General features: G+C 36.2%; 2 protein-coding genes across 3 annotated transcripts; one reads left to right on the top strand and one right to left on the bottom strand.

Annotated features, from left to right (window-relative positions):
* The first annotated feature begins 684 nt into the window (after positions 1-684).
* LOC126689025 (internal alternative NAD(P)H-ubiquinone oxidoreductase A1, mitochondrial-like) lies at positions 685-6,376 on the top strand. 2 transcript variants are annotated; one of them, XM_050384007.1, is made up of 9 exons: positions 685-1,321; positions 3,082-3,295; positions 3,404-3,564; positions 3,769-3,834; positions 4,155-4,318; positions 4,947-5,061; positions 5,624-5,803; positions 5,883-6,050; positions 6,168-6,376. In XM_050384007.1, the coding sequence occupies exons 1-8, from the start codon at positions 878-880 to the stop codon at positions 6,033-6,035; spliced, it is 1,497 nt and encodes a 498-aa protein (XP_050239964.1). In that variant the 5' UTR covers positions 685-877; the 3' UTR covers positions 6,036-6,050; positions 6,168-6,376. The 2 variants fall into 2 exon arrangements, with proteins under 2 accessions (XP_050239964.1, XP_050239957.1); XM_050384000.1 differs by having other exon boundaries at positions 5,883-6,376.
* Positions 6,377-9,628: 3,252 nt separating this feature from the next.
* LOC126689016 (selT-like protein) lies at positions 9,629-12,370 on the bottom strand. The gene is made up of 4 exons (XM_050383990.1): positions 12,090-12,370; positions 11,921-11,991; positions 10,591-10,909; positions 9,629-9,942 (listed from the first exon to the last, which is right to left on the bottom strand). The coding sequence occupies exons 1-4, from the start codon at positions 12,279-12,281 to the stop codon at positions 9,826-9,828; spliced, it is 699 nt and encodes a 232-aa protein (XP_050239947.1). The 5' UTR covers positions 12,282-12,370; the 3' UTR covers positions 9,629-9,825.
* Positions 12,371-13,544: the final 1,174 nt, after the last annotated feature.

The following is a 13,544-nucleotide window of genomic DNA, read 5'->3' as shown; positions in this document are numbered from 1 at the left end:
CGACTGTGATTGTAAATGACGTCACAGACACCAACTGCTTCCTTCAGGAGCTGCCACGCAATCACCACCACCAAACAATCTATTTTGACTAATAAACAGAGTAAAAAAAGATCAAAGCCGCTCCTAACATCTTGCAGCAGACAAAAGTCAAAACCCCAAAAAAAAAATAGTAATACATTTCATTACATTACATACTGATGCAGCCTTTGAATCTTTTCAATTCTTCAAACAAATCAAAAAATCTCAAAGACGCGCACACACAGTTTTTTCAAAATTCGCAATGTGATTGTAAATAACGTCACAGACACCAACTGCTTCCTTCAGTAGCTGCCACGCAATCACCACCACCGAGCAATCTATTTTGACTAAGTGTGTGTTTGGGTTGGACTTAAGTTGCGTTGCGTTGCGTTTCTGTTTTTTTTTTTTTTTCACGCGTTTTGTTTTGGAGTAATGCGGTTACTGTTCATTGAACAGTAACAGCAAATATTGACTTCCTCAGTAAACAGTGTATATATGCACTATTTACGGACCCACAAATTACACTTTTTAACAATTTTTTCATTAAAAATGGGTCCCACGATACTATTCACACATTTAAAAATTATTTTACTACAGTGTTTTCAGTTTTTAATTTCAGCAAAATAAGTTCTATCCAAACATACCCTAATAAACACAGTCAAAAAAAAAAAAAAAAATCCAAGCCGCTCCTAACATCTTGCAGCAGACAGAAGTCAAAAAAGACAAAACCCCCAAAAAAAAAAAAATAGTAATATATTTCATTATATTACATACTGATACAGCCTTTGAATCGTTTCAATTCTTCAAACAAATCAAAAAATCTCAAAGACGCACACACACAGTTTTTTCAAAATTCGCAATGGCTTGGTTCAGGAATCTAACCCAAGTCTCATCATCATCGCTCAAAAAGCAACACCACCACCACATTAACCCATTTTCACTACTGTCCCCACTTGCCTCTTCTCTCTCTCACTCTCACTACACCACCGAAGCTCCGCCGACTCAGTACGCGGGGCTGGGCGCCACTCGGCCCGAAGAGAAGCCACGGGTGGTGGTTCTGGGCTCCGGCTGGGCCGGGTGTAGGTTCATGAAAGGTATAGACACCAACATCTACGACGTCGTTTGCGTGTCACCGAGGAACCACATGGTCTTCACGCCACTCTTGGCCTCCACCTGCGTCGGAACCCTCGAGTTCAGGTCCGTCGCCGAACCCATTGGTCGGATCCAACCCGCCATCTCTCGCGAACCGGGTTCCTACTTCTTCTTATCCAATTGTACGGCCATTGATGTCGATAACCATATGGTAATCTTTGTTTTATTATATTGGTGTATATTACTGTTTTTATTTATTGTCTGGAAAGTGTTTGAATAAAGGTCTCTTTGGGAAGCTGTATCCCAACAAATGATTCTCATTTGAAAGACAATCCTAGCTAATAGGAACCCTGTGTGGAAAAACAGTGATTGAACAGCAATCCAATGAGGAAAGAGAGAGAAGAGGAAATTTATATTTGATTGGACTAAAGTGCAATGATGGTCAATTTTGAAATCTACTTTGTGAATTTTATTATTCCCGTGTTTAGAATGTACCCTTTTATTGGCTGTAATTGTTGGGACTAGAATTTTTTTTTTTTGGGGGGGGTTTATAAATGTAAAATTTTAGGGTGGCATTTGTATCCTAGGAAATTGTTTACAAAAATATCTTGTTCTAGGTTCTGAAAATTGACACTTATGACCTTCCCTTTGTTATATATGTTTTTGGCAAGTTGAATGATAAATTTAGTTAATAGGACTGTTTGGCATTTCTGTAGGAAGTAGAGCTTTTGTAATATAATCCTTTAACTGTTTGGTTGGAAGAACTGGTTTTGGAAACAATCCTCAGCTATATGGAATGTGGTGTCGTATGTTTAAGGATGTTGAGAGTTGAGGCATCTCTTGATCATTTGAAGTCCTAGTTGATCCCCTATTTATTTGACTGGTCTCAAGCTTGGGGTCTCACACATTATTTTAGAGTTTCAATACTCTTTAGAGTTTGATGCTCTTGTATTTTTTAAAGATGTGTGTTCATCGTTGTGAACATAAAGTAGTCTTTATTTTCAAAAAAAAAATTGTTACTTTAAAAAAAAAATAAAAATAGAGCGCTTTAGCTGACAAGCTCCTTTGCATCTAAAAATTTACAGTGAATAATGCTTTAAAGCTTCGGATTTATTAAGTATGAATACGAGTTTTTTCTTAAAAGCTCCAAATTTCAGTACATTTCTAGAAGACTACAAAAAGCTGTATGGGGCTTGAAAGTCCTTTTCTCCACTTTTACCAAACAACAACCCCGCACCCGATTTCTTTTTCCCCAAAAAATAAAAACTTTAGAGCCCTTAAATCTCTTTTCAAGTTGTCATGCACAACCAGACAAGCTAATATCTAAAATTATGTTGAGTTGACTTCCATAGACTTGCTTAATTGATTCATTTCTTGTTTTGAGTTTAATGTGCAAAAAGCACAGATAAACTAAAAGAATAAACTGATTTCATGATCAAAGTTACAAGGAAGCAATGGTCTATTGCTTACTATATAACTGTTACTTAAAAGTTAAACAGCAACAGCAACAACAACAATTCTTTTTATCCATTCTATCCTATCTAAAGTCATGCTCTTTGTTACTTCCCTAAGTGACATTTATTTTTTATTTCTACTAAAGTTATTTTTGGCCTTCCTCTACCTCTTTTAGTTCCCTCAACCTGGATCAACTCACTCTTTCTTACTGGTTCATTACTCGCTCTCCTCTAAACATGTCATCTCCATCTCAATTGACTCTCCCTCATCTTTTCATCTACCCCTATCTTTAAAAAAATTTCCTCATTTCAAATCCTATCTTTCCGTTTATTCCCACTTATCCATAAAAAAATAAAAAATAAAAGAAAATAAGAGAGTCTTGTGCATATATATTTGAAACATATATGATTGGCATAGTGAATTATTTACTTACACAGTAAGTGAAACTGTAAAAATTTTGAAGTCTTCAATTTATCAATGGCTTAACTGGAAAAACTTTGGTTTTGGATATTGAAGGTGCACTGCCAGACTGTTACTGATGGAGTGGACACCTTGGATCAGTGGAAGTTTAAGATCTCATATGACAAGTTGGTAATTGCATTGGGGGCACAGCCTTCAACTTTTGGAATCCATGGGGTGGAAGAACATGCAACTTTTCTTCGGGAAGTTTACCATGCCCAGGAAATTCGTAGGAAGCTGCTCCTAAACCTGATGCTGTCTGACATGCCTGGTATGCTGCTGCAATGATTTTTGTTTTTGTTCTGTTTTAATTAAGAATGAGACTGTATGATGTGACCTTTAAATGGAAATGCTACTGTTTGGTTTGGGTTGGAGACAGGCATTTCAGAAGAAGACAAAAGAAGACTTCTACACTGTGTTGTAGTAGGGGGTGGTCCTACAGGTGTCGAATTCAGTGGTGAACTTAGTGATTTTATCCTGAAAGATGTCCACCAAAGATATTCGCATGTGAAGGACTATATCCGCGTTACTTTGATTGAGGTTTGTTTGTTCAATTAAGCCATGAGATATTCCTGTAACTTCATCTTTCCTTTAAACTACCAACACTTGAGTTGTTGCTGTTCATGCAAACAACTTGGCTGACATAGGTTCTTTATTTGCTTTGAGTCATTATTAAGACTTGTATTGTGACAAAACCACATATTGTTGAAAGCAATGTTGAGTAAATTGTTCTTGTCTTCTCAGGCAAACGACATATTATCGTCCTTTGATGATCGCCTCCGGCAGTATGCTACCAAGCAGTTAACTAAGGTAAGAGATGTGTGATTTATAGGAAGAATTTGTTGTTCCCAATCTTAAATATGTTCTTATCGATTACTCATTGTATACTTTTCCAATTGAATGTTCTAGTCTGAATTTTGTTTTGAAAAGAACACCCCTTGAATTGTCAATCATATATAATCTAAACCCAAGCGAAGGAACCTATTTTCTGAAAGGATCGTAGCATTTCTCCCAGATGGGTTGTGTAACTCTTTCTAGTAATGACTAGGATATCCGACAAAAAGAAAAGAAAAGAAATCTCTTATCCAATTTAAATTCTGGATCTGTTCATTTTTTACTGTTTTTCTCAGTCAGGAGTTCAGCTTGTCCGTGGGATTGTCAAAGATGTTAAAGCTCAGAAGTTAATTCTTAATGATGGCACAGAGGTTCCATATGGGCTGCTAGTATGGTCTACGGGTGTTGGTCCCTCTTCACTTGTTAACTCTCTAAAAATTCCAAAATCTCCAGGTGGAAGGTAAATTACAAGTCCTTTTTGGCTCATGATAATGCATCTCTACCTCATTCTCAGTCCCATCTGAGGTTTTTGACCAATTCATTACTTGTTTTTACTGTAACTCTTTTGTAGGGGAAAAATCACTTTTTTGGTAAATGTGGTCCTAAATCAGTTGATGACAATGTCTCTCTGACTTTTGGGGCTGGAAAATTTTTGAATCTCTATTATGATTTTGGCCAATGTTGGATATACTTTGGAAAGAAAAGACATTCCCCCTCTCCCCCTCCCCCCCTTCTCTTCTTTCTTTTGAAATGTCTTGATACATCTTACTAGTCCGATTCAATAGTTCTATGGTAACGCAGAAGCCTTGTTGCTCAGTTGACATCGCCTGCTCTCCTTTGTTAGGAGAAACAGGGTTCAAATCCCCCCTCCCCCTCACTAGTAGCAATTGAATAAAAAAAAGTTGTATGGTAACTGGGCATCTAGTAAATGCTTTTTATTGACACCATAATTCTTTGTTATAGCACAACTTCCATATTCAATTTGTCATTTTCCAATTGTGCTCTCCATGTCTCTTCAAATTTGTAGCTGTGCTTGGACAACAACATATATATTAGATGAGAATAATTAGTCCTTTTTGTGTTTACAGGATTGGTGTTGATGAGTGGCTACGCGTTCCGTCCGTGCAGGATGTGTTCTCAATTGGTGATTGCAGTGGATTTCTTGAAAGTACTGGAAAACCAACCCTTCCTGCTTTGGCCCAGGTAATCTATGAATGTATGAACAACTTTTGCTTGTTTGGATATTATTAATCTTCCTGGAAAACTGCTGAAAGCAGAAATCTCCCCGATGATTGCAGTTTTTTGGGTTATCAACCTAATTAAAGACTTGACTCCCACATTTCTTTCTCAAATGATGCATGGGAATACTACATAGGAGATCTGATCTGTTTATATGAATCTTTAATGAATCAATAATGCTTTGAGGGTCAATCTTATCCCTCCACGGTCCACATCTTAGTTCTGTTTTAGGCAATAGGGGACTGGGTTAAGTTTTTTATACTCTATAAACTACAAGGGGCTCCCCCATTCAAGATGAGGCAGACTGTGTGGTATAATGTTTGATTTCTGTTGACTACAGTATCGTATTTCCAGAGTAACTTGTTCAATCAAAGTCTATTTTAGTGTGAGATTTCCTTCTTAGGCTTAAATCAATAATCCAGTTTCTGTTCATGGTTGGCAGATAACTAAAGATGTTGTTACATTTCTGTTTTGCTAGCAATTTTGGTAATGTTTAACAGTTTAAGGTACTTTTGAGTTTTTGAAGGTTGCAGAGCGGCAAGGGAAGTATCTAGCAAATTTAATAAACAAAATTGGTAAAGCTGGTGGAGGGCATGCAAATAGTTCAAATGGCATGGAACTTGGACAGCCGTTTGTTTACAGGCATCTAGGGAGCATGGCTACCATCGGCAGATACAAGGCTCTTGTGGATCTTAGGCAGAACAAGGTGAGTTTTCAGTAACTCCCAGGCCTTCTCAGGAGCTTATTGTAAACTTGGGTCACTAACTGATGGAGCAATTCTGCAGGAATCAAAAGGATTAGCTCTGGCAGGATTTACCAGTTGGTTTATTTGGCGCTCAGCATATCTGTCACGTGTTATTAGCTGGAGGAACAGATTTTATGTGGCCATCAACTGGCTTACAACTATGGTGTTTGGGCGTGATATTAGCAGAATCTAGATTTGAAAAATAAAGGTATCTGTATATTCTAATTTAAGAGTCTCTGCCTACTTTTGTTCCAAACAGGTTAAATGACATTTACAGAACACATGCTACTGCATTTAGGCCCATATGTTTTGTTACTACTTGCAGTTCAGCACTCCTGGCACAATTCCTTTGGTGAATTGTTGAGCAGAGGGCAATGGACTGGGTTGCCACAACTTCTTGATGTGAGTCCCATTGACACTTATAGGATGCATAACTGTAACACTTATTTGTTTATGATGACATTGGCTGATGCTTTTAAGATCCGGATCACAACTTTGGAGAAATGATCATGAACATAAAACACATTCCTCTCAGCTTGATCTAGATAATCTGCTTTATTTTCATCAAGAATTATCTACTCTTCGCAGCTTTTGGCATCTTGATATTTCTTACATATCCAAAGCAAAGGTTATAGATGGCACAGAGCTCTCCAAAACGGGGACTTGGTTTGTTTTTTTGATAAGCATCAATGATATAAATTAAGTAAGAGGACAGAGTTGGTAATCTTCCTTACAGACTCAATGACAGCAGGAAGATTACTCTTATTGAAACATAAAAACTCGCTGGCAAGTAAAGAGAATCTAGGCAGCCGAATGAGTAGCTGAATTACAGCTTCTTCTAATCCAAACAAAAGTACAACTAGAAAAGGAAACAGCAAGATTACGAATATTATTTATGATAGTGCTAAATAGACCAGTCAGGTAGGAGGAAGAGAGAGGGTTGAAGAATTGGGTTTGCTAATAGATGTTTCTGTATTAACTTTGCCCAATTATTCACGGCCCAATGTCCCAAACTTTACTAGCTTGAGTCAAAATTCATGAACAATTTAGTTGAAATTTTAGCGAGGGGAAATATTCTTACCAAAATATTACCCCAAAGCAATTCTGTTTGGCATCAAAGATTAAGTTAAAATCAGCATTCCACAGAGTAGAATGTGTGCATGGGTTGGGCATGAATAGAGTTTTTAGTGTTTTTTTTTTTTTTTTTTTCATTATTATTTTTTTGAACATAATATGATCACGTTATGTTGAGAAATCCCCAATTCAACCCAATGCCAATGGTACTCTAAAAAATAGTTGAGTTGGTTCACTGGATTGGGAAAATTTTGTTAAGTGTATTAATAATTAAAAAAAAAAAGATTTTCATTGAACTATTTAGATCAATTATTCAATTCATTTTTCTAATTTACATAATTCAGCATAGTATTCCAAAACTTATCAAAACTAAGCCTTAAAAAGTATCAAAATAAATAATAACTAACATATGTAAATTAAATCTCAAATTCCAAAATAAATTAAAATAACAACTTTAAAATACATAATATATTTGTTAAACTATTAATAATGTGGATAGGGTTACTCGGATTGAAAATCGTAGTAATCCAAACAAATTATCTTGAATCTCAAAAAGAAATGGTGAAGTCCATATAAAGGCATCACCAACAGTTTTTCTATATTTTTGTACTATTTGAACAATGAACAATGATGTTTAACTTTTACCTACCTACCTACTTTTTTAAATACATCTTCCAATAGATTCTCTATCATTTTCTCCATCTCTTTTAAATATTATTACTTCATTCTTTTTTTATTCTTCTCTTAATCTTTTTTAATTTTTCTTTATTCATTCCCACGCACAATCATAGTAATGCTACTGTCGTTGTCACCACCACGCATGCCACTACCACTACCACTACACCGCAAACCCACATCAACCACCACCACCATCAATCACCCTACCCCCCACAACCAACACGGCAACCCCACACCACTACCACCACATCAGTCACAAAACCCAACTACTCCCACGCTCACACTCATCTAACCCACCACCACCAAAAGAAGAGAAGAAAAAAAAAAAGGTCAACCACCACAACTCAATTACCACAAGCCACAACCCATCGGCCACTACCATGCAATCTCCACCATCAACAACACAAACACCACCCATACCGAAATTAATTAAACCAAAAAAAATGACCAAAACGACCCACGGCCAAAACCCATCATCAAAAACCGATTAGAAACCCATCACCACCCACGATCGTGCCGATCTTACCGCCGCAGCAACCACTTCTCCACAACAACCACACTGATCTAATGGGGTTGTCTCCATGCCGATATGAGAGAGAGAGAGAGAGGAAGGAAGTGCTGATGGGTTTCGGGTTTGAATAGGTTGGTAGAGCTTGCCAGAAGTGGTTTTCTGAAAATTTTGAGGAATAAACTGATGGTGTGGCCATGGTGTGGCGTGGCGTTGATGGATTATGAAGAAAAACCAAAGAGCACAATAGAGAGGAGGAGAAACATTTGGATGAGAGAGAAAGAATAGTAAATTAATACCACTGGGCAATTTTTTAAGATAAAATAAGGGTATAAAGTTGCTATAGTGTTCTCTAAATTAAGAGAACTATTGTAGCAACTTCAAAACAATTTTGGAAAAGTTTTGTGTTTAGAGAACCTGTTGGAGGGTGAACAATGAGCTTTTTTCTCCAAAAAATAGAGATAGAATATTTGTTGGAGATGCTCTAAGGCAAAGGAGTTTGTTGTTAAAAAATCATCTTTCACTAACCCCTATTGGTTGATCTCCAGCTCTATACTTTGAGTGGAGGTTTTGGGAAGATCACTTTCTTATCACATGAGGATGAGAGACACACGTCGGCCGACAAGCACTAAGCAACTTGGTCACATTGAGTTCCATGGATGTTGGATAGCTGTTCTTTTATATATATATATATATATTTGCTCGTGCGTTTGAAATTGAGTGCAATCAAAGCCAGTAGAACTATAAATAAATTTATTTTTTTAGAGAGAAGAACTGAACTGATTGAAGCAAAGGTGAATGCCTCGTGGAGTAGAAGTGTTATAAAATAAAGCTAAAGAGTTAGCTCTATATATCCTATTTTAAATGGCACAAGGTTTTGCCCCAAAATATACTCATTTACATTGTAGTCAACACAATGGGTTTTCGTTTCAAGGATTTTGAACAAATCAGGTATGTACATCAAATTTTTCTCATTCTCACTAGTCTCCTACTTGCGCAATTTGTGCACAAGCACAAGCACAAGACATGTCACGACAATCTAACATGGCTCTTTTTGTTCAAGAAATTTCCAGGCCTTGAACGGTGACCACAGATTAATGAGAAATACTCACTGATCCGCGTGAGAGACCTCAAATTTCGAGATGAAAATTTTATAATTCGTCTACGCTTTCTTATAGCCAATTATATGGCATGTATCTAGATGCGACGATAAATGTTTACAAGGTGGAGATCTAGGCAATACCCCATGCCGGAGTACATCCATCATAGCATTTTGTTTTACAGTCATTGTTGCTGGCATATTCTATAACTCAAACGCCTCACGTCTTTTTAAGAGTTATAAAAGTCAATACACATATTATGTCCTGCACTTGCAATGTAAGGCCACATAGCTTGACCAACAGTTGCAGAAACTTGGTAGTGCCAACTGACATTGTTTAAGTAGTGACTTGACAATGACAGAGACCATGCACGTTCAATTATTAATATAACACTGAAATTTTGTGCAAAATAATCTAAGAAAAAAATTCAAGAACAAGCTCCAGATAGCTAATATTGTTTAGTAGTGATTTATCTATGACACAGACCTTGCAGGTTCAAATTTTAATAAACAGAAGATTTGTGCAAAAATAACATAAGTCACAGGTCCAAACAAATCCCAGTTTGGGCTCATTTTGCACCTCCAATCACATTCATTGAGAACCCTCCATATCTGGCTTGTGAACTATGACCACATATTTCCCAGGCCGTCTACAACTCCAGAGTTGGCCAACCTTTTGCTGACGAGATCTTTCAATTCAATTTCACCGGGAAACCTTCCCTCCTGTAGTTTAGAGAAAACCTACAACATACAAAAGACTACAAATTAGTTGAATAATTCAAAATTATTGAGACAATATATTGTAGTTAGTTGTCTAAAGAAGAAATTATAGTCATGGTGAACCCTGAGGCATGAACATCATATCTCCGAGAAAATTGAAGAAAATGAACTGAATAAATTTAGCCAACCAACAATTCAACTTTCAAACACATCAAGTAGCAGGATAAAACATCATCAATTGAAAATAAGAAAAACTGACATAGAGTAGGAGTTTTAAAATGCCGAGTCATTCAATGAGAGCAGGTTATAAAGACCAACTACCAACAATATCAGTGGTTTTTAGGGGGTGGATAAGCATCAGAAAACCTTCTAAGACAACATCAAATCTCAGTCGAAAACAAAACCAAACTTCCAATCCCTGGACTCAGGCCAGATGGCTACATCCATTTATTTGCATTGAGAACTGATGTACAATATTTCGCAGATACAACTTTATACCAGATTATCTATGTTTGCGTAAGTGCACCAAGGCATCATGTATTTACTAGAATGCCAAAATGGACTTCCAAAGACCATGCTTGTGTTAACCATTTGAAATTTTAAGTAGCAATTAAATCTTTTTAACATAAATTAGAATTAAACATACAACACAAAGAAAAGGTTACCTACCAATTCATCATTGAGGTAAACTTCAAATGCCCCAGAACTTTGTAGGAAGGACTGTGCTACATTGCCAAGAAGCCAGCAGCTGGCAATGGTCCCAAATCTATTTGCACGCAAAGAATAGTACCAAGGAGGCGGTGTCATAAATCCAAGCATTGGAAAAATTTGTTCACCTGCCACTACAATCGCAACAACTCCAATCTGCACTGCTGGAACCAATTTTCCCAGTAGACGCTTTGGCAAGCTTGGTGGATAATTTGAAAGTCTAACATCAATTCCAGGAAAAGCAGTCTCCAACATCTTATTCATGGTCACTGCAGTCCCTCTAACAAAATTAAACATGAAGCAAAAAATTAGAAATATAGTTGAGGAATTAACAACAAAATAAATATGGAGCTGGGTTCCAAAGTTTTGTGAGAATAGCACATGCCTGACTGCTAACAGTCAAAACTCAAAAGCATTCAGAACATTTTTCCATTTAAGTTAATCATGCTTCTCAAAACAGCTGGTTGATAGATGAAGCCCATGCATAGGCAACATTTTATTTTCTTCAAATTCATATCTTCAAATGAAGTTGTTGCTGATAAATTACCAATAATCCCAAATGTTTAAACAGTTAGGAAACGATGAATTTAATCATCTAATTATTATTCTAACACTCCTTCCTCATGTGTGTGACCAAACTCCATCTTAATAAGTGGGGTCCACCACATAGGATTTTTTCTTTTTGAATAGGAGGTAGAGTGAAGATAGAGTTTGAACTTAAGTTAAGACCACCTACTCTAATACCTTGATAAAATACCAATTGTCCCAAAACCTTAAGCTACTAGAAACGGTGAATTTAATCATTTAAACATCATTCTAATGCAAAGCATTATTTTTGGGGTTTGGAATGAAATCGCAGACACCCACAAAAAGATTTCAGGTAATCAAGGTGTTCTTTCCCCCAACCCACTCCCCCACCAACTGTGACTATTAAGGCGATTAAGAATACTTTCTCCTTTGTGTTGTCAGTATCATTATTTACAAGTGAAGCTAATAAGCTCCGGCTCAAATAGCACTTCATTCTACTCCAACCATAAGAATAAATGAAGGGCAACGTAGTTGGTTCAAAACCCACCTGATGAAAGTGCAAACTTACAAAAACAATAATAATAATAATAATAATAATAATAATAAATTGAAAATACCCAGCATGTTTCACTGATCACCATTAATATATGAGAAATTTAAATTCTATGATGCTGAAGAATATGATTCAATATAAAGATCCAATCAAAAAGCACAAAGACATATAGACATCAATTATAATCAGTCAGTGGTAAAATTAAGATACCTGTAAGAGCAAGAAGCACAGAAATTGATATTGACTGTGTTGCCAATACCGATTCCTCCAACATCGGTTGGCTTCAAAAGATAAAAAGACAAACAAATGAATTTGATCATTAAAAAAAAAAAAAAATAAAGCATATAAAATAATGAAATAAAAAAGGGGGAAAAAAAACCTGGGTCTTTGAGGGAAAGTCGAGGTTATCTTTGGTAATTGTAGGTGGTGGTGGTTGTTGATGATGGTGGTGGTGGTGGTGGTGGTGGGAGTGAGGGTTTGGTTTAGGTGGTGATGGAGTGAAGAGGCTAATGAGGTCAGAGAAGAGGAGGAAGAGTGGTAACCCTAGCAGAACCAACTGTGCCCGATCCATTGCTCAACACACAGCGAGCTGCCACACAGAGAGAGAGAGAGAGTGAGTGAAGTCTTTGAAGTTGGGACCCAAATGTCTACTGTCTCTTCATCAATGTAGCTTTCGTGGTAGAGTGCAAGTGTATGCAAGCAAGATTTTTGGGTCAATTGCTAAATTTTTTATTATTTTTTTTTTTAAGAACAATTCCTAAACTAAAGGGGTACTAAAAAAAAAATAAAACTATCTTAAGCTCCGTCTGAGAGTTCATAAGAGAATGAAATGGAATGAAATGATCATAAGGGAATGGAATGAAATGTATTTAAGGAATGAAAAAGAATAGAATGAAATGGAATTAAGTAACCTTGATTGGATATTTTAAAATAAAGAAATGGAATGGAATGAAAATGAATGGAATGTAAGTAATCTTGTTTGGGAGCAATATGGAGGGAATGGAATGGAATCATTTTATGACAATATTACTATTAAACCCCCATTTTAAAATAAAGAATTGAATATACAGGGGTGTTTTGAGAGTTTTAATAAAAAAATTATTAAATCTAATTTCATTCCCTCTCATTCCTCCCAATTTTCGGGAGAATAAAAATTTGAGATTTTAAGGGAATAGAGAGGAATGAGCGTTTCTTCCTATCCATTCCATTCACTCTTACTTAAACTCCTAAATAAGGGAATGAGCTTTCCATTTCCTCCATTAAAACTCACAAACAAGGGAAGAGAATAATATTCTAAAATGATTATTTTCATTCCCTTCTCCCAAACGAAACCTCGTTTGGGAGTTCATAAGGGAATGGAATGGAATGAAATTAAGTAACTTTGATTGAATATTTTAAAATAAATGAATGGAAAGGAATGAAAATGAATGGAATGTAAGTAATCTTATTTGGGAGTAAAATAGAGAGAATGAAATTGAATCATTTTATGATAATATTTTATTATTAGACTCCTATTTTAAAATAAATGGTTGAATGTATAGGGGTATTTTAGGAGTTTCAGTAAAAATTCATTAAATCTAATTTCATTCCCTCCCATTCCTCCCAATTTCGGGAGGAATGAAAATTTGAAGTTTTAAGGGAATAAAAAGAAATGAGTGTTCCCTCCTACTCATTCCATTATCTCCCACTTAAACTCCTAAACAAAGGAATGAACTTTCCATTCCTTCCATTAAAACTCCAAAACAAGAGAATGGAAGAATATTCTAAAATTATTCTTTTCATTCTATTTCCTCCTTCCAAACGAGGCCTTAGTGTTTGCAAAACCGCTGGGATA

The sequence above is a fragment of the Quercus robur genome, chromosome 1, assembly GCF_932294415.1.
Source record: "Quercus robur chromosome 1, dhQueRobu3.1, whole genome shotgun sequence".
Lineage (NCBI taxonomy): Eukaryota > Viridiplantae > Streptophyta > Magnoliopsida > Fagales > Fagaceae > Quercus > Quercus robur.
This window is presented reverse-complemented; position numbering and strand designations above follow the sequence as displayed.

Excerpts from the sequence above, each read along its gene's own strand:
- LOC126689025 (XM_050384007.1), top strand. The coding sequence starts at position 878 with ATGGCTTGGTTCAGGAATCTAACCCAAGTCTCATCATCATCGCTCAAA. Across the intron at positions 3,565-3,768 it reads TCCGCGTTACTTTGATTGAG|GCAAACGACATATTATCGTC; the intron begins GTTTGTTTGTTC and ends TTGTCTTCTCAG. Across the intron at positions 4,319-4,946 it reads CCAAAATCTCCAGGTGGAAG|GATTGGTGTTGATGAGTGGC; the intron begins GTAAATTACAAG and ends TTGTGTTTACAG.
- LOC126689016 (XM_050383990.1), bottom strand. The coding sequence starts at position 12,281 with ATGGATCGGGCACAGTTGGTTCTGCTAGGGTTACCACTCTTCCTCCTC. Across the intron at positions 10,910-11,920 it reads TGTGCTTCTTGCTCTTACAG|AGGGACTGCAGTGACCATGA; the intron begins GTATCTTAATTT and ends TAATTTTGTTAG. Across the intron at positions 9,943-10,590 it reads TTTACCTCAATGATGAATTG|GTTTTCTCTAAACTACAGGA; the intron begins GTAGGTAACCTT and ends TGTATGTTGTAG.